General features: G+C 35.4%; 1 protein-coding gene across 7 annotated transcripts in view; it reads left to right on the top strand.

Moving 5' to 3' along the window:
• PSPC1 (paraspeckle component 1) overlaps positions 1 to 26,272 on the top strand; it is a 65,534-nt gene that overhangs the window by 25,988 nt on the left and 13,274 nt on the right. Inside the window, exons 7-9 of one of the 7 annotated variants that reach the window (XM_086621579.1) lie at positions 5,509 to 5,566; positions 9,592 to 9,761; positions 13,053 to 14,220. The exons of the other annotated variants lie outside the window; for them this stretch is intronic. Of the exons in view, the coding sequence (XP_086477705.1) occupies positions 5,509 to 5,566; positions 9,592 to 9,761; positions 13,053 to 13,238 (414 nt within the window). The 3' untranslated portion in view covers positions 13,239 to 14,220. Of the gene's footprint in view, positions 1 to 5,508; positions 5,567 to 9,591; positions 9,762 to 13,052; positions 14,221 to 26,272 lie in introns of those variants that run through there. 7 annotated transcript variants of the gene reach the window in all.

The raw sequence follows: 26,272 nt of genomic DNA on the forward strand, positions 1-26,272 counted from the left end.
TGAGGGCTGGAGCACCTCTCCTGTGAAGACACACTGAGAGAGTTGGGATTTTTCAGCCTGGAGAGACCTTCTAGCAGCCTTCCAGTACCTAAAGAGGGCCCACAGGCAAGCCGGAGAGGAACTTTTTTACCAGCGCATGTACTGATAGGACAACAGACAATGGCTTTAAACTGGAAGAGGGTAGATTTAGATTGGATCTAAGGAAGAAGTGTTTCACTGGCACAGGTTGCCTAGAGAAGTTGTGGCTGCCCCATCCCTGGAAGTGTTCAAGGCCAGGTTGGATGAGGCTTTGAGCAACCTGCTGTAGTGGAAGAGGTCCCTGCCCATGGCAGGTGGGTTGGAACTAGGTGATCTTTAAAGGTCTCTTCCAACCCAACCATTCTATGATTCCTTTAGAATGTTATTGAAATGATGGAAATATTTAAGAAATGCATTAGACTAATAATAAATAATAAAGGGAAATATTTTTTTTGTAAACAGCTAGAATTATATTTTTTTTTATTAGGAACGTTTTTCCAACTTGTTGCGTTTACTCGAATATATGTATCTGCAATTGTTTCATGCAATATGTATTCCTGTTTTTACTGATGTGTTGAGTTTTTTTAATGTATAGTTTTTTAATCATGTAATTTAGTGAGTCATCTCCATAAACTGTGTTCATGACTTGAGTCACCAAAGAGGAAATTGGCTTTAAGTATCTGCATTATCCCTGTTAGAATGTTTTTCTGGTTCTGTTGACAGCTATTTAACCTAATGAAAATTATTTTCATTAGAATTCCTATTTAAAAATAGGGCCATGTAGTTTCCTGTAAGCTGCATGTTTTATAGCTACATTTACTTTAGTTGTTACCTAGTGTAACGTGTTTACTTACGTAATTTTGTGTGAGGTAACAGAGCTTAGTTTTTTCGAAAGTCCTTGGTGGAGATGTCATTCAGTTTGTAGAATTCTTGAGTAGTTTAGAAAAGATCTCTGGGATCATCTAGTGCGATGCCCAGCTCAGAGAAGGGTTAGCTCTGGATTTAGATTGCAGTGCTCAGGAGGACACAGAAATCTTACGTTTTGGAAGAAGATTAATACTTAAAATTATTTAATATTACTGCATGTAATAGAATAAAATTAACTACTTTGAGATGTGTAACTTTTAGATCTTACATACAGATCCTAATTGATGGATTAACCAAATATGGAAAGGTGAAAAGGCGACTTTTATTACTTTAACTCCTTGCTGGCAGGTTAACTTCCAACTAGTCTTTGATTTGTAGTAGTAGACTATTCTGAGGAAAAGGCAATCAAAAGTATTCCCCAAATTATAGTTTCGAGTGCCAAACTAGCAATTTTAACCACTTTTATATCTTTAAAATATAGGTATCTTTCAGTAAATTACAATTTTGTGTAAGGTTTAAAGGACTTATGCCTCTCAGAGAGGCCTTTGGAAATATTTTTTATTTCATTAAATTCTTTCTAGGTAAAATAAACCACTCTAGGAGAGAGTAATGAGTTTTGATAAGAGGTACAGAAACATCTTGCCTATTTTGACAAGTATGAAGTCTGCTAGACAGGAGAATTCAGTTTCTATGTTAATGAAAAGAAGTGAGAATCAACAGCACTGTGAATTACGTTTTGGTCTACCCACACCACTTAGAAATAAGTGCTAATTAAGTTGCTGATTTTAATGTACAAGTGTAAGTCTATGGGGTAAGTGTTCTTTTTTTTTTTATGATAAGGCATGTTTTTGATCTGTGTTTTAGCATTATTTTGGCCGCCATTCCTTAGCTAAAAGGTGAGTGAATAGTTCTGTGTTATTAGGATGTGCATCTCCTGGCCACAAATACATGAAGAAAACTAAATGATCTGTTGTTTGGTTTTGATCAAATTTGTATTGATATCTTGCTTTTTGCTTTTCTAAAATATTCCATGCCATATTTATTCCATACTATAATTTTTGACAGTTTTGTTACTGTGAATATTACATCATTTGGAGAAAAGACTTTTCATTTTCTTAGGATTCTTAATTTTCTCTTCTTTCTTTTGGGCTGTTGCGGTTGCAAGACCTGTTTCTGAGGGGAAAAAAAAAGTAGTATTGTTTTGTCAGTAAAAAACCTCAGTTTTGTAACTACTTGTATTTTTATTTTCATTGTAAGAAGGGAATTGCATCTGACACATTCTTAAGTGCCTTTTCGAAATGGTTAGTTTAATGTTTTTATAGGATGGGCTTAAAAAAATACATTTAAAACCCCAAAAGAATCATTGTGGCAGTTCTCTGTATACTTATACTACTGGTATCAGTTGAGGTGTAAGGAGATTGCACATGATATACCTCGAATAGTTGAGAAATCTTGTTTCTAGTATTTGTAAAAAGAGTTGAATCTGTACTATATTAAATGTACACTATATATGTAACTTGAAAACTAGGTGTACTCAGTATTTTTGTGTAGATCTTATTACAGTTGACATTAAAAGGAGTTGGAATTGTGACGAAATCTCATTTTTAATGCTTGTATCTAAAGTAATTAGGAGGTCTAATACTATAGTTGCCATCATAGCAGTTTTTCTAAAAGTAAATTACTCAGATGAATCAGACCTTCTTGAGGTTTGTTTGTATTAGTGGTTCTGAAGTATTTTACAAGAACCCTACAGTAGAAGTCATTTGGAAAGTTTTATTGAGTTGTGTAAAGAATTATCCTTTTACAATAGGGTATTATTCTTTGTTTGTTTCCCTTTATTTTTTGGGGTTTTTTTTGGGGGGTGTTTTTTCTAAATCTTTCCAAAGCTTAAATTACACTTTACTGCACATCCTTTGTCTTATGGCTTTCTTTTCCCCCTATAATTGCATATCATCTATTTTTCTTACTCTCTTCCGGTTTAAGGTGTTTTTCCAGGTACCAGGTGACTTCAGAGGTTCTTAATTGCTTCTCTGCATATTTCTGTAGTAAAAGTTTAGCCCTCCTCTCTTGCTGCTCAATTTTAACTCCCTATTAATGGGTAGTTATGGGTGGCTTCAGGGAAGGGGCTGAAGCAGGCTGGTACTCAGCAGAAGAATGAGCAATCCCATAGTGAGGAAGAGAAGCTCTGAGAAGATAACGTTATCATTTTTATGTTCTGCAAAGGGCTTCAGTATCCAAGAACAAAGCTCTCAGGTGGGCTGGAATATCAACCAGCACTGGTTCAGCTACTCTGTCATAACTGCCTGTTGGTATTCCTTTATCTGTTGTATTTTGGGCAAAACCCATGGAATAGCTGACCTAACTTACCTGCAATAACTTGTTCATGCTCACATAGTAAATAGCTGTCTAGGACATGAGTTGTGTGATATAGAACTGAATTTTTGTTACAATCTGGACTCCTGCAAATACAGGATTTGGTGAATTATCTAAGTACGTGTTTTTATAGTTGATGTGTCAGGCAATTGATTACATTAATGATATATGCTGTAAGTTAACATTTGAAATTGAGTATTTTATTTGACAGGGATTTGTCTTAAATTTGCTAATTCCTTGCTAACTGTATAGAAGAATTTCTTCATGCTGAAAATTCAAAAGAACATGATAAGTTGTGAACATGCAAGTAGGAATAATAATTCTTCTAGGCATGTTGATAGATTAACAAGAAGCAGAGATCATAAGGCACATTCATGGATCTTGAGTCCATAGCTGAAATGTTTTTTTTATAGTAATAATTCAACACCAAAGTTAAAGCTACAAAATGGCAAATAATTACTTCATTGTTATTAGGGTTGTTGTACCACTTTTCCTTCTGTTTCTTCATGTCAGGGCTGAAGTGTAAAAGCGTACTGATATCAACAAGTTTATATGCTGATTTTGTGACTAACTCCTTGGTATCAATTTATGTGTATGATTGATCCCAATAGGGCTGCTGATTTTACTTAGTGTCAGTCGACATTACTGTGAAAGGTCTGACAAAGTAGTTGCATGTTCTATTACAAAGGTTTAATGTGAGTTCTAGGGTCCGAAGAAGTCGTCCTTCTTGGTGTTCATCAGCAGCTTTTCATAGCTGGACCTTAAAACCTGCCTGTGTCTTTTAGCTACAAGGCCTTACTTTTCCTCTCCACAGTAAGCCTTATTTTTTTTTTCAAAAATAGTGCATGATCTTCTTATGTTAAGTACATTTTTTAGGTTAAGATGAGTTTCTAGAAGCAAAGTTATTGACCTGAGAGCCTTTTGTCATGTATCTTATGAAAATTTCCCATACCAGGATATTTTTACAAAACTCTTGACTGTGTTCTGTCAAATATTGGTGTCTGCTGCTCTAAGTGTGTGAAGATAGAAGACTCATGTTGAGATTGGCATCTCAAACATGACTGAACGAAAAGGACTTCTGTGAAATCGTAAAAATACTATGAATGTATTTTGATTTGATTAATACTTCAGTTTAAAGATTGTTTAGCAAGACCGATTCAGTCGTCTAGTGTATGGAATTGTTTTCAAAGTGCATCTGAACTTATACTCTTAAATCATAAGTGAAACAATTTTCAGAATCAGGTAAATTTTTTTTTGCATATGCTTATTCTCAGCACATGCGTGTTCACTTGAGTGGAATATATGTTAATGTTGTTGCAGAAAGTTCAGGAGAAATTTTTTTTGGTGTAAGTTTCATTAGTTTTCATTTTGAACTGTAAGTTTGTTTCCATTTCATCCTTTTGATGTAAACTAATACTAAAATCCCTTGGAATTATCTGTGATAGGTGTACTTTGTTGTCCTCTTAAGTGATGATTTTTGCCACTCTGAGTACTATCTTCTGAGTATTGTTTTACAGCAGGCTGTGGTTCATGATCAGTAGTGACAGACTGAGCATCAGTTCAATCTGGATCAATTTGATGTGTTGTCTATTTAGTATAAATGCATGTTATATAGTTTATGTTGAAACTACATTTATATGCTGGTTTCAAAGGAGTGGTCAGTATCTGAACTGACATAGCAATAGCATGATATAATTTAATAAAATGTGTACTATCACCAAGTTAAATCAAAACTGTTTGAACAAAGGTGACCTGGCAGGCTGAGTTTATCTAACGTAACACATCAGAGCTTGGTTTCCAATCAACAGAAGCATTTTTGAGTTGTGAAGCCAGCTTGACTTTATTATTGAACAACAGCCTTTAGGCAATACTGTAATAAGACCTCAGTATATACAGTTAAAATGTAAATATAATTCTTCTTACTAATGAAGAACACTGTGTGAAGATGGGTTCATTTGCAGTTGACCACAGAACTATTTGGGAACTTTAGACCACTGCATCTGATAAACTTGTGATACTTAACCTTTAGCATTATGCAAAAATGTACAGCATTGCTATACTGAACTTATTGTTCCATTTGATTTTATGAAAACAGGGAAGTATAATTAACTTCATTCCTTGTAATCAATTACATTTTTGTAATCAATGGAAACTTTGAAACGTGAAAATTTTTTATTTTCATGGAGTCAATAGGAATGTTTTAAGTTCTAAGAATGATAGGTTGACCATGAAAACTATGTTTACTTTCAGAGAGAACAGGAAATGAGAATGGGTGATATGGGTCCTCGTGGAGCAATAAACATGGGAGGTAGGGATCTGAAGGAAAAAGGCTTCTGTAATGTAAAATTTCTTTTTCTTTGGGACTGTACATGTTACTCAAGCACTATTAATTAGTGACAACTACTTGTAAAAAGGAGTAAACAGTATTAGGAAATATAAAAGATCTCACATATTGTGCTTCCAGACAGCTGTTTTTTTTTCCAATGTGTATCTTTATTTTATTGTTTTGACTACCTGTGGGGAAAAAATGTGGTATGCAAGTTCAGAGAAACAAAAAGGCCAGGAAAGATGATGCTGTAGAAATTATATGATACAAAATAGGAATTTTCTGTTCGGAAAGTATTAGGTGTACTTTCGAAGGGACTTCCTATTCAGAGAAGTTGAGGCTGTAATTGCACGCAGTGAAATGATGTAGAACTTAAAATTGGCAAGTTCTTGTTGACATACCTGCCAAAAGATTAGTGAATAATGTGGTGGTTGTTCTACTGATTTATTGCAAGTCTGTATTTGCAAATATTCTCAGTTCACTTTTGTGATTTAAAATATTGTCACTGCTAAAAGCTGTTACTGTGAAGTCTAGAAAAGTACGTTCTTAATAATGAGTGCTTGCTCCTTATACGCAGACTGAAACAGTTTGGAATCCTACTTAACCTGAGTATCTGCTTTTAAACAAGACTGAAACCTAGAACCTATTTCTTAAAAAAAAATAAATCTTATTCAACTATATTAACTGTCTATATATATCTCTTGGAAGCTTCCTAATGTTCATTTAAAATAAATTAAGATGATAATTTTTAGAAAAGTTAGTAATATTTTTGCATATTTTAAATTTGAAAGTACATACAAAACTTGGTAAACCTTGTCACTTGACCTTTTGAGTAATGTGAATTTGTAGACTAATGAATCTGCTCTGTCCAGATTTTAAAATGTTATTTGTTATTTCCTTGCATTTATTAATTGAGACGCATTTATAGCTGCAAAACAGAAACAGGCTTTTTCTTTCAGTGAAGATGAAAAGCTTTAAAAAATAATTCTGAAGGAAAATGTGAAGTTATTTACAAATAATAAGCTGAGGCATAAATTGTGACTAAATTATTTTTATTTTTTAGTTGTACTTTTGCATATTTTTGCAGTCTACTTGAAAATTTCATTTAATTAGGTGACTTTGTGAATATTGATACTGTGGAAACTACTAATGCCAGCTGTCCAGATCCACAAGGTACACTTTTTACGTACAGATTTCAAACGGGCATTTATAGCAAGCGATTCACAGTCAGCCCTTTCCTTGTCAGGTTTTAATGTTTAACAGTGATGTTCATCATAGTCTTGCTTTGTAAGCTTTGTGCTATGACTTTTGATTTTAAACTTGATACAAATGTTTTCAGAAATAAATGTATAGTTCCAAAAGAAGTTATAGTAGCAGTGAACTACTATTTTAAAAAGGGGAAAATATCCATAGCAAGTAGGTAAAGAAGTGTTTGTTTCCACAGTATCTGGATTTTAGGTTAACTCACTGTAGAGATGTTTTTTTTTTCTCTAGCCCTTTAACAATGGAAAAAACCCTGACCCCCAAAACCTACAGTAGACCTTAAATTGCTGGTCTTGGCGTCTTTTCTCAACTTTATTTTTAACTGGCCTTCACCTCTGCCATTTGTGACTTTTCATCCTGTGGGACAGTGGGGAGCTGATGTCTCTTCAGTGATGGAAATACCCACATTATAATCTTATTAGAAAGCAAGGTACCTTTGTGACAGATTTAATTAGCGTTGGGCTGGCTTGTGCAGGACCACTAATTTTTGCATTGTTTTCTGTGGCGTACAAGTTCTGAGAAAATCTGTGTGCCTCACCGTAGCACTTAACTGGATCTGTAATGCTAGGTGCAGCTGATAAACTTTGCAATGGGGGGTGTGTGTGTGTTTTTTTTTTTTTAAAAAAAAAGCAGCTTTTTTGGAAGTATCTCTGCATTGATGGAGATTATTGACTGCGGCTTGATGCCAGCTGTGCCAGTCCTTGGTATGTGCAGTTCAGACACTTAGAGTGTACTTTTTCAGCCCTCCAGATTTCAGAAAAAGATGTAGTTTAAGTGTCTGTGTATTGTGGCACGAACACCGATGACTGCTTTCCATCTGTTGGTCAACCTGGTCCAGTGAATTAACTGCTAATATCAGTGTCCCACAAAAAGAATAGGCAATCAGGTGGTTAGCTCTTGGGGTCTGCTTTGGAGCTAGGAGGACCTCTGAGGTATAGCTAAAACACCATAGTGGCCTCTTGCTGAAGCTGTGCAGGGCCTCTCTGTATCCTTGCGTTACACTCCTCAGTTGTCCTCCTAACAGAGCTGACTCTTCCTGAAACTGGCTTAATAACGTAGCAACCTATACTGTCAAACCTCTATATGTCACCCTGGAAGCAATATGGATGCATTTGTGTGATAAAGAGAGTAAGAATTTGTTGCAGTTGAAGGACAAGCGAACACTACTTGTGTGTGGCCAGCTGGCTAAGTTTAATTAGGCTGGTAAGCAAGCCAATAACAGATAATTGAGCGTTGACTGCTTTTAGTTAATGGCACGACTACCAGCACTAAGCGCTGCCATCATAATAGTCCTGCAGAGTAGTTCTAGCCTCTGAAAATCAAGGTTTGTCCTTATATTGGCAGTTCAGACTTTTTCCTTCCATACTTAGTCACTGAATGGATGACACTAAAAGGGCAGTTTTAGGGCATATTCAACTGTAATTCTCTTGAATGGTAGCACAGTCTTCTAGCTGCTCTGTGAACTGACATGCTTGTGGGTGGATAAGAAGCATCCGACTGCAGGATCCAGGTCTGCAGTTTTAGCAGCAGTATCTTGGATGCAGTGGTTTCACTGACTGCTGTGATATATGTACTCAGGGCAGGTAATAAAGATGCAGTTTTGCATATCTGCAGATAGTCATAGTACTGTATCTGTGCTAAATGGCTTGCTTACAATGATGTGTGTTTATATATTCATTACTAAAGAATTTACAGTTGTGCTGAGAGGCTGATTTTTGAAACAAAACCAAGTTTATTAGTCTAGCAACGTGACAGATTTCTTGATATTCTTGTATGGTGTCATGACTTAAAACGTAGGCTAGATTCCAAAGGCAAGTCTTCCATTATTAAATTTTGGACGCACAGTTTTGGCTGAAAAGAGTGGATTATTGTTGGGGGGTAGGGAACGCATCACCACCCGTCTTAAAGTTGATATTTTGTAATAGCAGATGTTACTATATAATCAGTCTGTCTTTTTTTTTCTTACAACAACATGAGAAAATGTTATGAAAGTAATTTTACCTACCCGTTGAGTATGTTAGTGGGTGCTGGCAGAGTGATGTTTCCTAGCACAATATTATAGCCAAATGATATCCCTGAAAGATGTTTTTAAGCTTTTCTTCTACCTCTTATTGTGAACCAGTTTTGGAGGAGACTGTTCTGTCACTTTCAGTTCTACCAAAACTTCCCTTAAGCTTTCTGGTACTTGTACTAGAATAAATTACATTTGAATGCAAGATTTATTTATGCCATATTATGAATAATTTATTGTAAAGCTAGTACCGTCTCTGGTATTGCTTTTAGATGTTAGACTAATATACTGTAACACTATATACAGTTAGCAGAATACTAGTAGAACTGTTCTTGCAAATGTATGATTCTATGATCCCCGCAGAGCCAAATTGCCTTGTAGTTGCCAATTACTGCAAAATCACTTGAGGTTTTTGCTGTTTTGTGGTGTGCATATTGCATATATATATGCTATATGAACACTTCAGTTCCTGCACAGAAGCCGTACAGCTATATTTAGCTGTAAATTTCAGGATTTTCAAATACACGAGGCAGATTAATGCAAAATAATAAGGATTAATGAAAATCTGTTTAAAAGCAGATGGTTGAGATAAATGTACAGTCTCAAAGAATATTTTTTATTTATTTCAAGTATTGGAAGTCTTGTACATTTGGCTTTTTAAATATTGTAAATTGTTTGTTTGTTCTTGTAAAATGCAGATAGGACAGCTCTAAGTATAGATTGTTTTGCATAGATGCGTTTAGCCCAGCACCTGCTGGTAACCAAGGCCCTCCTCCAATGATGGGTATGAATATGAACAACAGAGGAACTTTACCTGGCCCTGCAATGGGTCCTGGTCCTTCCATGGGACCGGAAGGAGCTGCAAATATGGGAACACCAATGATGCCAGATAATGGAACTGTGGTAACGTATCACAAATTTAATTACTTTGAATAGCTGTCATGTCTCATGGCCCATTTTTATTACCAAAGATATTTTCACACTGAGTGAGAACGTTACATGTTTTGAATCTCTTAAAAGTAATTAATAAAACTTGTTCATGGAAATAATTTACAACACAGAAGAGAAATCTTTATTTGATGTTACTATGAAAATCCTACTTCGCTTAGGAATGGGGTGAGTTCTTTGATCAGTAACCAGACTTTAAATTGAGGTTAGCATGTACAGCACTTGTGGCAAAACTTTGCATGTATGACCTGTCATGAAAAGCTCACTGACAGAAGGAAATCACTTCTGTGAAATGAAAAAGAAACAACTTACCAGAGTAATCTGTAAATTTTGGCATTTGCTGTTTTTTTCTTTTGTGAAACTAAATTCTGTGTATTACCTTGCTGCAGTTTTTGATGAACAGTTTTTGTTGGAAGCTATGTAGTGTGAAGATATCTTTGTGTAAACTAATTTTTTTAAGTGACTATTGGTTTTTTTTGTATTTCCTTTCTAACAGTATTGAAAGCATGAGATTATGACAGTAATTGTGCCACTTAGAAAATAATATGCCAACAGCTGTTAGGAATAACTGTCATATCAATATAGGAAAAAGAACACTGCCCGGTTGCCAAGGGTGATAGGGAATGTCTTGTATACATCTGGAATTTTTTATCAAGAGCAGATATGCCATTGAAATGCAGTTAAAGCATTACCCGTTTTTGCTCTATTCTCATAGCCAGCCACTTTTCCAATCTGTAATGTCTTATGTAGAGAAACAACGATATGATTTTAAATCTGTTTTTTACGTATTTTTCAGTATTATTTTGTAAACGGATGTTTGGGATGTTCTAGTAGTGGTGTGCTATAAAGGAGTATAAACAGTGATTTCACTATAGTTTTTTTGGAACACAGAAGCATTTTCTAACATGTATTTTGGTATATGCCTTCTCAACAGTATCTGTCTGCAATTGAGCAATCTATATAATGAAGTTTGGACAAAATCTTTCATTCCAGAGAGGAAAATGAGTTGAGCACAAAATACATGAGTCTGGTCTTTACCAGTAAAAAGGAGAGGTTGTCACTTCTCATCATAGGAGCCAGCTCGTTTTATCAGCTGTATCATTTCTTACAAAACGGAGGGAGTGCTTTTCACAAAATACTGTTTTCAGAGATTCTTTTGCTGGAGACCACTGTGCTTCTGGTCACCACTGGAACATTCTCTCTGTGTAGATACTGAAAAAGAGGCGTAAGAAAATAAATGTAGTGTTGTATATCATGGTATCTATCTCAAATTGTTGTTTTTCTACAAAAAGTCATTCCAGTTATGGAAATGTAGGGAGTATACTGACACTTCAAAATGCATGTTAAAAAAAATATTTTTTTTACTACCATTTTCTTCTCTGTCCTACTGAAGGACAAATTAGATGGTGTGGTTTTTTTTACTTTTATAATTTTGAACTTTCAAGGTTTTTGATTTTGGGGGGCAGGCCCCTACAGAAAGGCATAGCCTTATTGTATTTTTCCTGTTGCCGGAAAGACACTTTAAAGATCCTTTGAGGGCTGTTTACTGAAACAGTGTAAGAGTTAATGTCAGTTCCCACAGAGGGAAATGGAGACTATGCTTTATAGACTAGAAATATAGTTTTCATTTTTTAAATTGAATGTTTTTCTGAAGTCTTTTAGGGGAAGGTTGGAGCAGTCGTCTTTTTGTTCCACTGCAGTCTTTTGAAACATAGATTATCTTTGAACGTAATACTTTAAAAGTAGCTTCCTCCCCACCCCCATACTTTATTGTAGGTCGTTAATTACTGCAGTTTTCTTGTTAGCTAGAGCGAGGGGTCCTGGTTGGAAAGAGGACTTGACTTTTTGTCCAAAAGTCAAATGATAAAAATTCAAAAGTATGTGATAAGCTATTTGTTGAAATTCATATCCATTGCTAACATGCTGATATGAGTTAAAGGTAATTTTTTAACAATTTTTAAGTGCAGATTTTAAGGTACTTTGGGGCAGTAGCAGATCTTCATGCAGCTGTTGAAGTAACTTTTTTCTTATTCAATGTCAAATTTTAAACAATGCACATATAATCAATCATGATCTTAAGTTGCTTATATTTTTATTTATATAATGTTTTAAAATAATATATGTATTTATGACTTAGCAGGCTTCAGAACTGTTGGGCTCTATTACTATTACCAGAGTTAGACTTTCAGAAGAATTCTCTGATTTAGCCATATAAATAAAATGCTAGTCTTGAATGTTGTTGTTGAACCTGGGCAGTTAATGTAGATCTCTGTACAGAAGGAATTTCTTCTGAAAGTGTAACTGTCCTCAACAGGTGAATGATGAGTTATTTCAAGGTCTGATTGTATCATATGTCTATGTTTTTAACAGTTTGTGTTATGTTGAGTTAATGTTTTAAATTCTGTCCTGTGGGGTTCTATTTTTTAAAAAACATAAATACTGAACTATAAGTGCTCAGATGCATGTTTTCTGTTTTAGGTCTTAATTGCCATAGTCAAATAAATCTGTGTAAGCACATACACTTTTATTAATATTAGGCACTGAAGGAAACAAATGTAGGATATCAGCTGGATTTTCATCTTAGATTGATATTTCAGGTTAAGCTTTAGATATATATCAAGTTTTTTTAAACTAAGCATAGTCCAGTTTTGCATTTTGTCACTAGTTATGTCAGTTTATTTGGACTGGATTTTAGAAGTCTAACTAAAGATTCCTAAAGTGCCATACAAAAGACTGTCTCCAGGTTGTATGGACTGAAATATCCTCAGATATATGGGTGTGTAAGTCTTCAGGTTATATTGCTGTTAAAAGAATAACAGAAGCTGATTTTTTTTTTCCTAGTTTGACAGTGCTTCCGTGTCTAACTTATTTAAGGGACAAGCATTGTAGTTGCAATGTATTGCAGAATAGGGCTCAAAAATTAAAGTTATTGTTTGCCGTCTCTTCTGTTACATGGAGAATATGTATTGCTTCAGATGTGCTTGAAAGGATGAAATTACATTCAGCACTGGAGTTGGTCTTAATACTCAAGTTTTTCAGTTTTTAATTTACGTTACAAAGTTGGAGCATAACATTAGAACTCTTTAATTTCCACCTCTTTTTCCATGATAACTAATTGAATTGCTCCTTTCTTCCCTCTATGTGTGATCCTGATTCTGCTGGACTATCTGCTGAACTTCATGACAACATCACTTGTGGTTTTTGTTGTAACTCGCATTTGGCATGTTCCAAATGGACTTGTATTAGCATAATGAGAGATTCCCTCAAGGAGGTCCATCACAGATGGGTTCACCTCTGGTTAGCAGAACGGGCTCTGAAACTCCTCAGCCGCCAATGAGTGGTGTAGGTGCCGTGAGTGGTGGACCTGGTGGCTTTGGTAGAGGAAACCCAGGGGGCAACTTTGAAGGACCTAACAAGCGTCGCAGATACTAAAACTTATTTCATTCCTTACTGTTTAGAGATTTCAGTAAAACTATACAGTGATATGCCTTTATAATTTTAGCTGTTATCTGGAAACGGTTTTATTGTTATTGTAGTCTTTAAAACAGTTTCTTTTGTAAAACTTTTTTTGTATTCAGTCATAGGCTTTGTAGTATAGAGCAGAAATGATGCAGATCATTATGTAAGGCAATGTGTTTGTGATTAGCAAAATACAATGTGTGACTATGCTGTAAAACGTGCAGTTATCTGATGACAATAAAATGTAAAAATCACTTGAAAGGATTTTGGGAATGTTATTACTAATAACTGGGTGAGAATAACTTTATGCTTAATTATAAGTGGCATCGTTTTCATTCTTATGTAGTTTCTACTATGTGTCAAGAAAGTTCCCTTAATAGTGAATCTGTTTAGCTAAACTGCATTTTGCAGTTCATATTCCGAACGATTTATAACAGAACTGCTTTTGTTTGTTTCAACTTCTGAAGAGCATCAGGTTTTCTCAAGGATACTGTGTCCTTTCATCTTGATCTCTCTTTGCAAACTTAGTCACAATAGGTTTATCAACAGAGTATATCCTTTACTCAAATTATTGAAAAATTTAACTTGGTGGGGAGGAGGGAAACCAACTTTGGAAAAGGAATCTGTATGTATGCTTTAGTCGTAACAGTATGAATGAATTTACCTAAACCATACTTATACAGAAGAAAAATTGTTGAAACATCTATGTGTTCTCCTGGTTGTTTAAGTATCTTGCCATTGCAAGGAAGGGGACATTTGTGCAAGCTGATTGAAAGCCTTCCACTGTGTAACGCGGCATTATAAGTACACATTTTCTCCAATGGTTGGTTTGAATAGAAACAAGTCTGTTATCAGTGATTAACTGTGTAATTAGGAGACAAATACATGTTTTCCAGTTAAAATAATAGTTCACTTAGAGTAACATGCATTTAGGAGGATTGCACTTCAGTATTCTTGATAGGTGTTTCACAGAATGATGAATTTAAAAAAATACCCATTTCCAACACAACTCGGGCTAGATTTGCTGATTGAGTCTCAAGATAAAACTGACGATGAATCTGTTAGCAAGCTTATTGTGATTCAGATTTTGTCAGTCATGGAAGATGATGGAAAAGACCTATTGGTTCTATTCCTATAATGGCAAGAAAATAGGAATATTTTTGGTTACTATTGCTTTTTCTCCTGTGAAAAATAGTTGTAAAGTGTTAGTGTTCTGTCTTTGTTTGTTCACTCATGTTTTCAGAAATAGAAATTACTAAAATTTATCTGCATGAATAGGAGTACTAAGTTGATTAAAAACTGATTTGAGGTAACATGATTCCCTAATTATATCAAAATGGTATGTGTATACCTCATGGAATGATATGTATGTAGCTCAAAGGATGAAAGCAGCAGAGAGCATGTATGTGTCACTTACGTAGCAGTGATGATCTTGGTGAATTGAATTGTGAGCAAATGGGTAACAGAAAAGTAGTGGCGTTGCTGGCATTTTGGAACTACACTGTTATTTAAATTGCCAGTGCTGGATGGATTAAGATAGAGATTATTTTCAGGGAATTCAGGAGTTACCACACGTGTAGATCCTCACTGGTGACATCTGTAACTACTGAACATTTTCCTCCAGACTGTCTTTAATGTTGCCCTTTTTTGCTTAGCTTGAGATACTTGCCACACTTCATGGTTTGTAATGCAATAGTGAGTTAGGTTTAAAATCTGAAATACTTTTTCCTCTACGTGATATATGTATCATGTTACAGCACTCATTCTTCCAAAAAAAAAAAAAACAACCTGCAACTGGTTTTACTTACCGCACTAGTCTTAAAACTCAGCATTTGGGAAAAATGCTGTTTCTTCACTAAAGAAGAATCTAAACTGATATTTGCATATAGCAACTACTTAAGCTCTCTGCTTTGGTGTACTGCATTCAGTTGAAAATGGAGTTTACATCAGTGTCTAGCAAGGTGTATAAATATTAGATTACTTTTGTTTCATCTTTTCTGCCCTTGTATGTGGCATTTTTATGTGGACTGAAAAAATACTGGTGTGAGTTGGTAATTTTAAACTGTAAAGCTGTAAGGGGAACAATTTTAAATATAACTTGAGGTAGGTTCAAGAGGCCTGTTCAGTTTTTCAAAGGAAGAGGCTGGGTCATTCAGTCATTTGGGCTAACTCCTGTATATTTGTTCAGGTATTAACACCCTCATACTTACAGTATCTGAGCATGTTTCAGAAGTACATTAAACATACCAAATCTGCAAAAAATGGTTAATTATTTCTTTGACAACCTCATGCTGTTTTAAGTGCATGTTTGCTGCGCTGCATTTTTGCTAGCCAGCAGAGGTATGTATGTATTTCAAAGTTATTGTAGATTTTAATATTGGTGATTCATTCCACAGTCGTCAACTGCCTTTCCTGTAAAACTCTGACTTGAATGGCTCTGTTGCATGGTGGTGGTGGATTTGTGTGCTGTCCTTATTGCAGAAAATAATCTAACCTCTTTTTCAATATCCATGGACCAAGCCTTAAAGTCCTGAAAAACAGAATCATAGAATAGCTTGGATTGGAAGAGACCTTTAAAGGTCATCTCCTCCAACCCCATCTCCTACAACGAGTGGGGACATCTTCAACTAGATCAGGTTTCTCAGAGTCCCGTTCAACCTGACATTGAATGTTTCCGGGGACAGGGCATCTACCACCTCTCTGGGCAAACTGTTTCACTGCGCTCATTGTAAAAAAATTTCTTCCTTATATGTAGTCTGAATCTACCCTCTTTTAGTTTAAAACCTTGTCTTATTGCAACAGACCCTACTAAAAAGTTTGTCCCCATCCTTCTTACAAGACCTCTGTAAGTATTGAAAGGCTGCTAGAAGGTCTCCCTGTAGTTTTCTCTTCTCCAGGCTGAACAACCCGAACTCTCTCAGCCTGTCTTCATAGGAGAGGTGCTCCAGCCCTTGGATCACCTTCGTGGCCCTGCTCTAACATCTCCATGTCTGCCTTATGTTGGGGGTCCCAGAGCTGAAGGCAGTACTACAGGTGGGGTCTCACGAGAGCAGAGTAGAGGGGCAGAATTACCTCCCTTGACCTGCTGGCCACACTTTTGATGTAGCCCAGGATATGGTTGGCTTTCTGGGCTGTGAGTGCACATTGTTGGCTCCTGTCCAGCTTTTCATTCACCAGTACCCCCAAGTCCTCCTTCTCAGGGCTGCTCTCAACCTGTTTTTCCCCTAACCTGTAAATAAATAACTGGAATGTTGAATTTGTCATGCTTTAAAGGTTTCATGAATTCCTTTTGTAGCTGATGACAAGCTGCCACGTCCTGCTCTTAATAAAAGCTTTCTTAGAGCTGCCTGGCCAGGTTGATTGTATACAGCTCAAAGGTAAAGGCAGTGATTTTTGTTTTGCGGTATGTGGTAGTAACTGTCTCTAGCTATACGATAAACACAAAATTTTGTTAGGACAGGAGTGGTCCCAATTTGGTTCGTAGATGTGGCCAAGCAGTGTTTTTGCTTGAAGGTACTGCCCGTGTGCTGGAAGTAATTAATTTTTCTTGTTCCTCATGTGGCCAGTCATAGAATCACAGAATGGTTTGGGTTGGAAGGGACCTCAAAGATCATCTAGTTCCAGCCCCCCTGCCATGGGCAGGGAAACCCTCCGCTACACCAGGTTACTGGAAGGCTGCTATAAGATCAGTTTATCATACCTTCTGTGAACACACATATACTTCAGTTTTTAAGTATTTGGTCTGTTTGACTAGAAAGCACTGTTAAGTCCTGACTTTTTCTGCTATATGCTGTGGTAAAACAAATAAGCCTGGAAAGGATATGAAATTGACAACTACAGTGCGCTACTTTTGATTGTACTTACTGAGTTTTTACATTATTCCTGAAATTTGTCTAAACTGTCTAATTTTCACTTGAGATACAATTTTAATACTTTAAGATAGAAAAGCTTTACTGTTCCATTTAAGTAAAAGAAAGCAACATCGTCAGAATCCAGCTTGTCTAACTGTTTGCATTTATCACCTCATTCATTTAAAGGTGAGCTATTTGGGACTTAAAAATGTAAAATGCGTTTTAGTGTGAGTTAATTTCTGTGTAGTTCTGTCCAGTGTCTTGAGAAACTTGGTGGTGATTCTGATACACTTAGCTGTATTCCTAAGAAAGATATTTACAAATTACTATGGAACATCTAGAAAGAAAATTCCTGACCTGAAGTTGTTTTATTTATTGTCCGCATCTATTTTATCCAATTGGCCATAAAGATATGATAAACTGAAGACTCTTACTAGAACAAAAGGTTAAAATAGATGGCAAGCAGACAATGTGACCTACATGTTACATTAATTTTAACCGTAATCCAATAGGATTTTATAGTATGCATTCTTTGAGGAGCAGTCTGATCTAAAATATACGGTCATATTTTAAAATGTTACACCAACCTCATTTTTCCCCCTTTCCATGTTTGAATTTAGATTATTTTAACTTGAAAAATAAAATAACCTCTAGTTACAAATTCTTTTAAAAGGTACAAGATTCAAATGCATTGACTTTTATGAAGTACTGATTGTTAAATGGTCACATTCTGCCTTGATATAACTTGGCTTGAAAATGCTGAAATAACTGATCTAACAGAGGATTCCCAAGAGAAAAATAAAACCCCTTAGACCTTTTGAAGGGAGAATATTCTTTGAAGTGAGATGTTCAGCAAGAGTGGTGTGCTGTGATGGCATGAAGCTCATTTTACTTAGGCATTTTGTAGAAACTGGGTTTTTTTGCATACTTCTTAATATATAATATTTTGTATAACAAGTTGGATCATAAGTCTTCCCTTTGCAGTGAAGAAACGTCAAAATATATTGGAATTGAACTGTTAAAATGGCAGGGAAGGCTGGGTGACAACTAATGTGGTCAGTTTACATCGGACCGCAAATGTGAATGGATTTTCAGTCCCATTCCTGAGACTTGAAGTGGTGCATATCCATAAGTGATTTTACAGAGTCTACATCCAGCATCTCTTGGTAGCTTGTGCCTGGGGGCCAAGACCTGAGAGAACACGTAATTCAAATGCAATTTAGTTGTTGTCTTGGGAACTCTGAATTTATTAATTTGGGTGCTATGCTATCATTAAGATGCAGAACCATTTTAGGATTTGATGCTTTCCTTGGGCTGTTAGCTCACTTCCAGCATGAGGGATTATCGATCCAGACTTCCCTGATTCTTGAATAGTGAGGAGGAAGTGAGTGTGGCCTATGGAAAATACAGAGTTTGAACATTACTCTTTCAGATTATTAGCTGTTCAGTGCTAGTTTAGTGGTGAACATTGGACTGTATTATCACAAAAGCATTTGTTTTCTTAAAAATCCATTCAGTGAAATGTGAGAACTTAATAATAGAAGGATTCGCTAAAAACTTGCAATACTTAAATGTCAGGTATGAGTTTTCCCATTGGGTTGACTTTTTGTTGCCTTTTGGGATATACCATAAAATATACTTGGTCTTAGTAGGTGGTCTCATCAATTCGGCGTTTCGCTGTTATGAAGAAATCTGTTTCGATTTTTCCCCATACAATATTTTAAACATCATAACTGTAGGCATTTCAGGTTTGTTTTCACAGTAATCCATGAAATACTGAAGTTTATTGAAATTGTTGTCTATGTCTAAAATGTAAATTGTAGAATGGATAAACAGAACATTAAATTTTCATTAAAACAATACATGATTTTAAATGCATGGAGACAAGCCCTCAATGTGTTCATTTTCAATGGGACAGATTTAATAGGTCTTTTCCATCTTGAACTTCCTCGAGCTGCTATGAAAATTAATATAATTGAAATTTGGAGGTGTTCCTATTAATGACCTCAGCCTGACTTCTAAAAGCAGTAAGAGATGGGTTTCTTCAGGAAAGTGGTTTAGAACAGCAATCATTTTTTCTTAACTGAAGGAACCATTCAGAAGAGCTTAAGTTCAGAGTTAAGCATAGTGTATTTACAGGTAAAACCATTTTAAAAACCTGCTTTCATATAATTATACTCAAATCACATTAAAAGAAAAAAAATCTTTGTAGACGTAAAAACTGACTGATTTGTATGTAATCCCTCAAATAGGGGACGGAATGCTCGTAATAAGAGTTATGAGATTCAAAGGGAACCTAATTGTGTTGCTGCATACACATGTTCATAAGGTTTTTCCATTTGTCTTGGTAAATGGTTTGGCTAGAGCTTCTGTTGTTCCTGGTTTTACTAGTGTGCTTTTGTAAATTAATTTCTGTAAAGCATAGCTGTACGATTTGATTGAATTTACATGCTGACTGTATGTGGGACATTAAGTGCTTGACTTGAAAGAAGTGCAGTGAGAATAAAGATACTACTCTTGCCTTTAATTTCTCAGTTAAAAAAAAAAAAGCACAGAACCTTGAACAGAAAAAAGTATGAAGAGTCCTGTATATAATTTGAAAAAAGATGAGGGGGGGAATAAAGTAACATAATATGGGAGAAATGTGGTTTAACTTTATATCTACAGCAGACTCACAAAAACAACTTTAAAGCTTGTTATACATGAAAACCACTAACTAATTTTTAATTAAAAATATGGAAATACCAGTTACATTGATGACTTAGATTTTTTTTTTTTAAAGTTTGAGTTTAGTGTTGTACAGATGGCCAAGGAATATCAGAAAAACAGATGAATTAATGTTCTAAAAATAATATTCATGGGATGTAGGATGGAGTCACTGCAGTTGGATATGTTTCTTCTGTGTTGTTGTTACCAAATTGTTCTGTGGGAATTGATTTTTCTGGCTGAATACAGCAACTGTATACAGTGTACACACCTCGTCGTCATAAGTATGAAAAAAAAAGATTTTAAGATTGTTAGCCCCTCATCAAACCTGTGAGAATCTACTCTTACACACTCTGCCTTGTCATAGGCAGAGAAGCACCAAACAGAAGATGGTGTAAAGTAAAATAGTGAATATTATCAATTATGGGATAGGATTAAGGAAGGTATTTTCATTAGATTTTTGCCTTAATTTCACGGTAACCAATTTTTTTATTTTTGTGAAAGGGAAAGTAATTCTCAGTGAACATGAGAAAGAAGACGACCCACCAAACCAACATACCCCTCGCCCTAAAAAACAAAACCAAAAAACCCCAATGCCTGACCTCTCTTCCCAAGCAAAATAGGTTTTCCCTTTTTAAATAACGACATACACTTCTGCAAGGTCAAAGAGAAAATGTAGTAAATCTAAAAAGACGTAAAACCCACAGGATTTATTGTAATTCTTTTGGCAGCTGTTTACTTTTGTGTTTTGGGCATTTTAATGTGGTTCTTTTTTCAAAAGCTCCATTACTCTTCATTATTTCCTGTAAAAGGATTTATTCTGCAGTGCTGTTATTAAGCTTTAAATATTTTTGTCTAGTGTAAAATTGCAGGGAAAAAACCCTGCATAAACCAGCTATCGCAGTACTGTAGAATGCAGACTTTTCAAGCTCATTACAAATGTTTTAAATATTTGTATTCTAATGGGAAATTTAAAATCTTTGTGTGCATAGTTAAAATAATAATTCAAGACATGCGTTGGTGCAGATAAAAACAGGCCTTTTCCCTCCTTGCTGCTTGGTCCTGCTTCCTGTGTGCTTTATGCTGCCCTTGCAGCTCTGTGCCCATGCAGTGAGCAGAGTAAAAGAAACCCAGTGAAAGTTATTGATTCTACTTGTTTCAGTGGGGAAGGAGGGAACAGCAAGGAGTGGGCAGTAGAGAAGGACTCATAACTGTGTGGACGTAGGTTACTTTGTGCTGTATCTACATGCCACACAGAGAATGTAGTTCTCATATGTATACGTTCTCATGAAGTGAGTTTGGATGACTTTTCAGTACTTCTAAGAAATACATAGGTTAGAACAAATAGGTAAAAATATGGTGAGGGCTTTAGATGTCTGTGTGGCACGGTTTTCTTTTACATCCCCAAGAGGGCAAGTATTTGAAGTAGCGAAGAAAAAACATACACTAAAATGTTGAGCCAAATTGTATGTGAGCTTGATCTGTCTGTTCACTTTTTGCAGTTGGCAAGAAGGTTACATGCAAGCCAGTAAAATATGGAAAATAGTGTTCTTCATGATTTCTCCAGGAAAGATGATATACGCAGTTGCTTAGAGAAGCAAGACGTTTCATTGGAAGAAAATATGTAAACTGCAATTACAAAGATGGGGAATACTTTTAAAACGCTAACGTTTTTCGTTCTTTGATGCAATAACACTGCATTGTTCCATATATTATGTTCCACTTTTAAGGGACAGAGCATGTGAAAGGTAAGCTGCAGCTCCAGTTTTAATCAACTTCAATCAAAAGCCTTTTCCAGAAGGCACAGAAGAAAAACTTTAATAATGAAACAGTAGTTCATCTTCAGTTTTTTTCCAATGTGGAGCATTGTGCTTCTAGAACTTCCAGCATTGTATCAGTAGCAGTTCCACATCTGACATTTTCAGAACCAGAGTTGTGCCAAATAATTAAAGTTTCTGCTTTAGTGTGTGAAGAATGTAATTATTACATTTCAAAACCTGAATGTTCAGAGTTTTGAAAGAAAATGTATGAAATAATTGTCATATATTGAATTACTGGTTTAAAAGTGGAAAATTATGTCAACTTGGCAGTTGGGATGGTATGCTTTTAGAACCATTTTAGTGTATGTGCTACTTTATTGTTGCCATGTTATGCTTTGTGTAGTTTTTGTAATATCACTTAATGCATGCTCAGCATCATTCTTGCATCACAATTGTGTACAGTTTCATATTTTATTTACACCGCTGAATGCAAATGTCTGTAGGAGAGTACTAGAGCATTTGTTTAGTAATATTTAACTTGTTTAGGAGGGTTTACCATTGCTAAACTTGCTTTCTGTTTTGTGTTTACTCTGCATGTTTTGTGCAAAATACTCTTTTTCTATTGCATATGGGGAAAAAGTAGCAAGTAATGAAAATGTATGTAGTAGGAAAGTAAACAGAAGTCCTGGGTGCCTCTTACTGTTTCTAAATGACAGCTGACTCAGGAGAATAAAATCACTTGATATACTTTCATGCATGATTACATCTAGATTTTTTTTTTCTGCTTACAGGCCAGTTCAGTATTAATGTTAAAGATAAAAAAATTCTGAGTTTTAGTTTCCATAGATAATCTGATTTTAATCCCAAGCATGTGCACAAGACAGCAAATTAATCACAAATGACTTGATGTTTGCTCTGAATAATACTGTAACTCCCCAAGTTGTATTAAATATTAAAAAAAAATAATTTGAGTTTCATAATTTTTAAAGTGAAACTTTAAGAGTTATATTGAGTGAGAATAAGCCAGTCCGCTGCAGTGTCGGGGAAAGTACAAATCCATGGAGAGATCATGCTGTTGTTTTGAGTTGCATCATGCTACTGGGCCTGCATTTTGTACTCTTTAAATTGGGACCATTGTGTGAAACTGTTTGTTACAAAGACTTAACAAGACATATAATTTGACCTATTTTACCTCATTATAAGTATTCCTTCATTGTTAGCATCTTAAAAATAGAGTTGGTTAGATTACTGGAGATGATGCCATGTAGCATGAATATCAGAAGTAGGATAATTCAAGTGATGGTAGTTGCCGAAGACTGATGATATATTGTGCCTTTAAGCCTGGTTGGATTAAAGCTGATTTGGAGCATTATTCTTACTACTTTCAAAATGAATTCTTTCATGTATCTTTTTCTTCTTCCACTTAACCGTAAACCTCAATTTCCTAGGTGTCTGATATTCTTGGGAAATAAATAGTAATTTTAAAACTCTGTGCCCAGAATCTTGATATTACATTTGCATTTCTGCTTTGTTGCTGTGGTAGTGACAGAAGTACTCACAGGTTTAAAAGTATTCATCTAGATTATTGGAGGAGGGTAAGGAATCGATTATTGTATGTTAATAATTTTTCAGGCCTCAGGTGAGAAAGCTGGTAATGTAGAATCTTCTTCATGTTATTGTAAAAAAAAAAAAAAAAAATTGTTTAAAAAATCGGGTATCTTCAAAACTGCCCAGTGTCAAGGAAGTGGGATGGTATATCTTTCAAGAAGGTGGGAAAACTTTATTTTACTAGAAGTCTTACATAGTTGTGAAGAATTTGAGCTATAAATCTTCCACTGGTCTGACATTGACTCAACCCTAACCTTCTGTTGGTGTTATGGTGAAAATTCTGCAAGCCTCTGCAAAGCTTTAGAAGAGATGCGAGGACATAATGTGACAGACTGTAGGATTGGGCGAAATTACTCATCTTTGATGATTGTCACTGGCCTGCTCTGGATATCCTTATCCATTCCATTTAGGACTTTGTTTCCTATTCGGTATACCAGGTTTTCTTTTATTTATAAAAGGCTTTAACTTTTCCTGACGATGTGGAAAATATGAGCTGTATAAAACTTTATTTAGGGTTTGTAATACTAAACTTGATGGAAATGGGTCAGAGGAAAGAATCGGATGTCAGATGCATGGTAAAAACAGTTCTTTATATGATTTGGGAAGTCCTAACATACCTCTCCATATGTGTTTTGTTAGTATATGAATATCATGCATGTATTCTTAACCTGTTGTGTTTTTGAAAAGGATTTATGGCTCTTCCTGTGAGGGAAAAACCCGCACTTCATTCTGGATTAATTTAATTTTATTTTAAAGTTTCACTTTTGTGTAAATCGATACACAGTAATTACGTGACAGAATACATGAGAACTTAAAAATAGATAGGCACCCTTTCTTGACTGTGTGGAAATACTGATATGGAAAAGTAAAGTACTTAAGTGCTCTTCAAGGATTTACAGATGGGAGAGATAGTAATGTGGAAAACCATAAAGATGTAGTTTGACCTCATCTTTCAGTTTTTTACTTCTAACATTTTGGAAGCTACCATGGAATTAAAACCCCCAAATATGACTCTTGATAAACTTCGTCTAAAATTCTTAAATGTTGTTTCAGAGTTCTGCTAGAAGTGAAACTAGTTCAATATAAACATGTAAATAAAATACAAGCTTTACTGGACAAAGTAAGTCTGAAAGCCTGTGTTTCATTAAGATAATGGAAGAGAGTAATGTGTTAGGGAGTTGGCTAAGTTTTTTTCATATTTCTAGTTTTTTTTCTAAGTAACCTTAAAGAAACAGGTGAAATTTTATTAATGATACGCAGACAAATGTTAAAAATACGAAGTTGTTTTGGGAAAGGACTGCAGTTCACATATGTATAACTTCATGTACTGATGCTTTCAATAGAGGACTTCTGTCACAAGTTTAGAGAGCTCCTGCTTAAAACCAAATGCTGTCCAAATCTGGTCGTGCTCTTATTGCAGGAAAGTGTCATCTTTGCCTTGATTGTGACAAAACAAGAATAGGACTATCAGGAACTACGTTTATGAAGAACATTATCTTGCCACAGTGATAAATCTGAGTAGTTCAACAGTCATCACCTGAAGTAGCTTGTCTGCCAAGTGGGTGCATGTATGATGACTACATGAGTGTCGTAACCTTCCTAGGACTTTGAATGTGATAGTACCTTCAGTTGTTTCAGCAGTTGCTTCACCTGCTTCAGTTAATGAAGTTCCTTCATGGCTGCAAGTATGGTTTTCAACGTCTTCGTATCTTTTACTTAGCAAATTTCAGTTGCACAGTGGCAGCTACTGCAGTTGGGGGTTGAGGGTGGTGTGGTCATGGCGTGCTTAAATCAGCATTTGCCCTTGCCAGCTACAGTCATCTTAGTTTACACCTTTTCAGTCATTGCAGTGCGCTTCCAAATGTTACCCTTTATGAATTACAGATTTGGTATTCTCAATATGAGGTATTGATCTGAGCAAGCTTGAGTAGAGACTTAAGAAATATTATGTACAAATTTTCAAAAAATACAAACTGATTACACTTGTACTGTCAGTGACAAACATAATTCAAGGTGTGTTACAGAAAACAAATCTGTTGAATGATTATTTCAGTCTGATATTTTCCTTAATTAAATTCCTTAATTTTCTAACAAAGATGTGAAGACTTGGTTCTACCCCTAGCTGCTGAGGTTCATCTTTAAACTATTTGGGTATCTGCATTTATTTTAGTTCACAGAGTGTGGCGTAAACTAGAATCACTCAGAATTTATGCATAAATACACCCTGTCAGAATATACTTGGCAATCATGCGAGATTTTGCAGAGATCAGAATGAAAGTAAGTTGACCAAAATAAGTTTTTAAATAAGATGGAAATAAATTTTCAAGAAGGCAAGAACAAGGTTGAACAGAATAGGAGAGCAAACTGTGAGCTCTTTGAAGATGGTTGGTAAAGAGTAGTGGAAGAATCTGACAACAGGTAAATGTTCTGTTAACCTTTCAAAGAAATTGAGACATCAGTGTGCAAAACTTCGGTTTGGAATGTGGACTTTGGAGAAGCTGCTGCTTGCTTATGTGGAGTTTCTTTTTCAAGATATAGCAAATAACGTTTGTAGAGTATTAGGATGGACGTTTTTTCCATGTATACGTCAAAAGTCACAAACAGGTAACTTGAAGTAGCAACTTTTGTGTTCCAGTCTGTGATCATCATAATTTTCTCATTTAATGTATTGATGTTTACAAATTTGTCACCTGACATAATTTTGATAACTTATTTTGAAATGCATATTTTTAATGTGAGAACTACTGTATGAGCTTGCAGCTCGAAATCTGAATGAACCATGATGAAAAGTAGTGCCAGCAGTCTCTTTGATTCGAAATATTTTAGTCTTGAATATGATGCCAACTTGACTGCCTTATATATAAGATGATAACAAAATCAAGTTACCTATTTCCTACTGTGTGGTCTTGACCTAGTCCTGTGGAAATGTGGCTTCATCATTAAGGGCTTCGTACTTTGTTCTCAAGTGAAGAAAGTTGTAGCCAAGTGGAGTGTCTTTTAAGGGTGGTAGATGGCAGAAGGGTTAATTTTAATAGTATTCCTTAGCACATGCTGAGATAGATGCCTGATAGTTAAATCCATT

Source organism: Tauraco erythrolophus, chromosome 1 (assembly GCF_009769465.1).
Source record: "Tauraco erythrolophus isolate bTauEry1 chromosome 1, bTauEry1.pri, whole genome shotgun sequence".
Lineage (NCBI taxonomy): Eukaryota > Metazoa > Chordata > Aves > Musophagiformes > Musophagidae > Tauraco > Tauraco erythrolophus.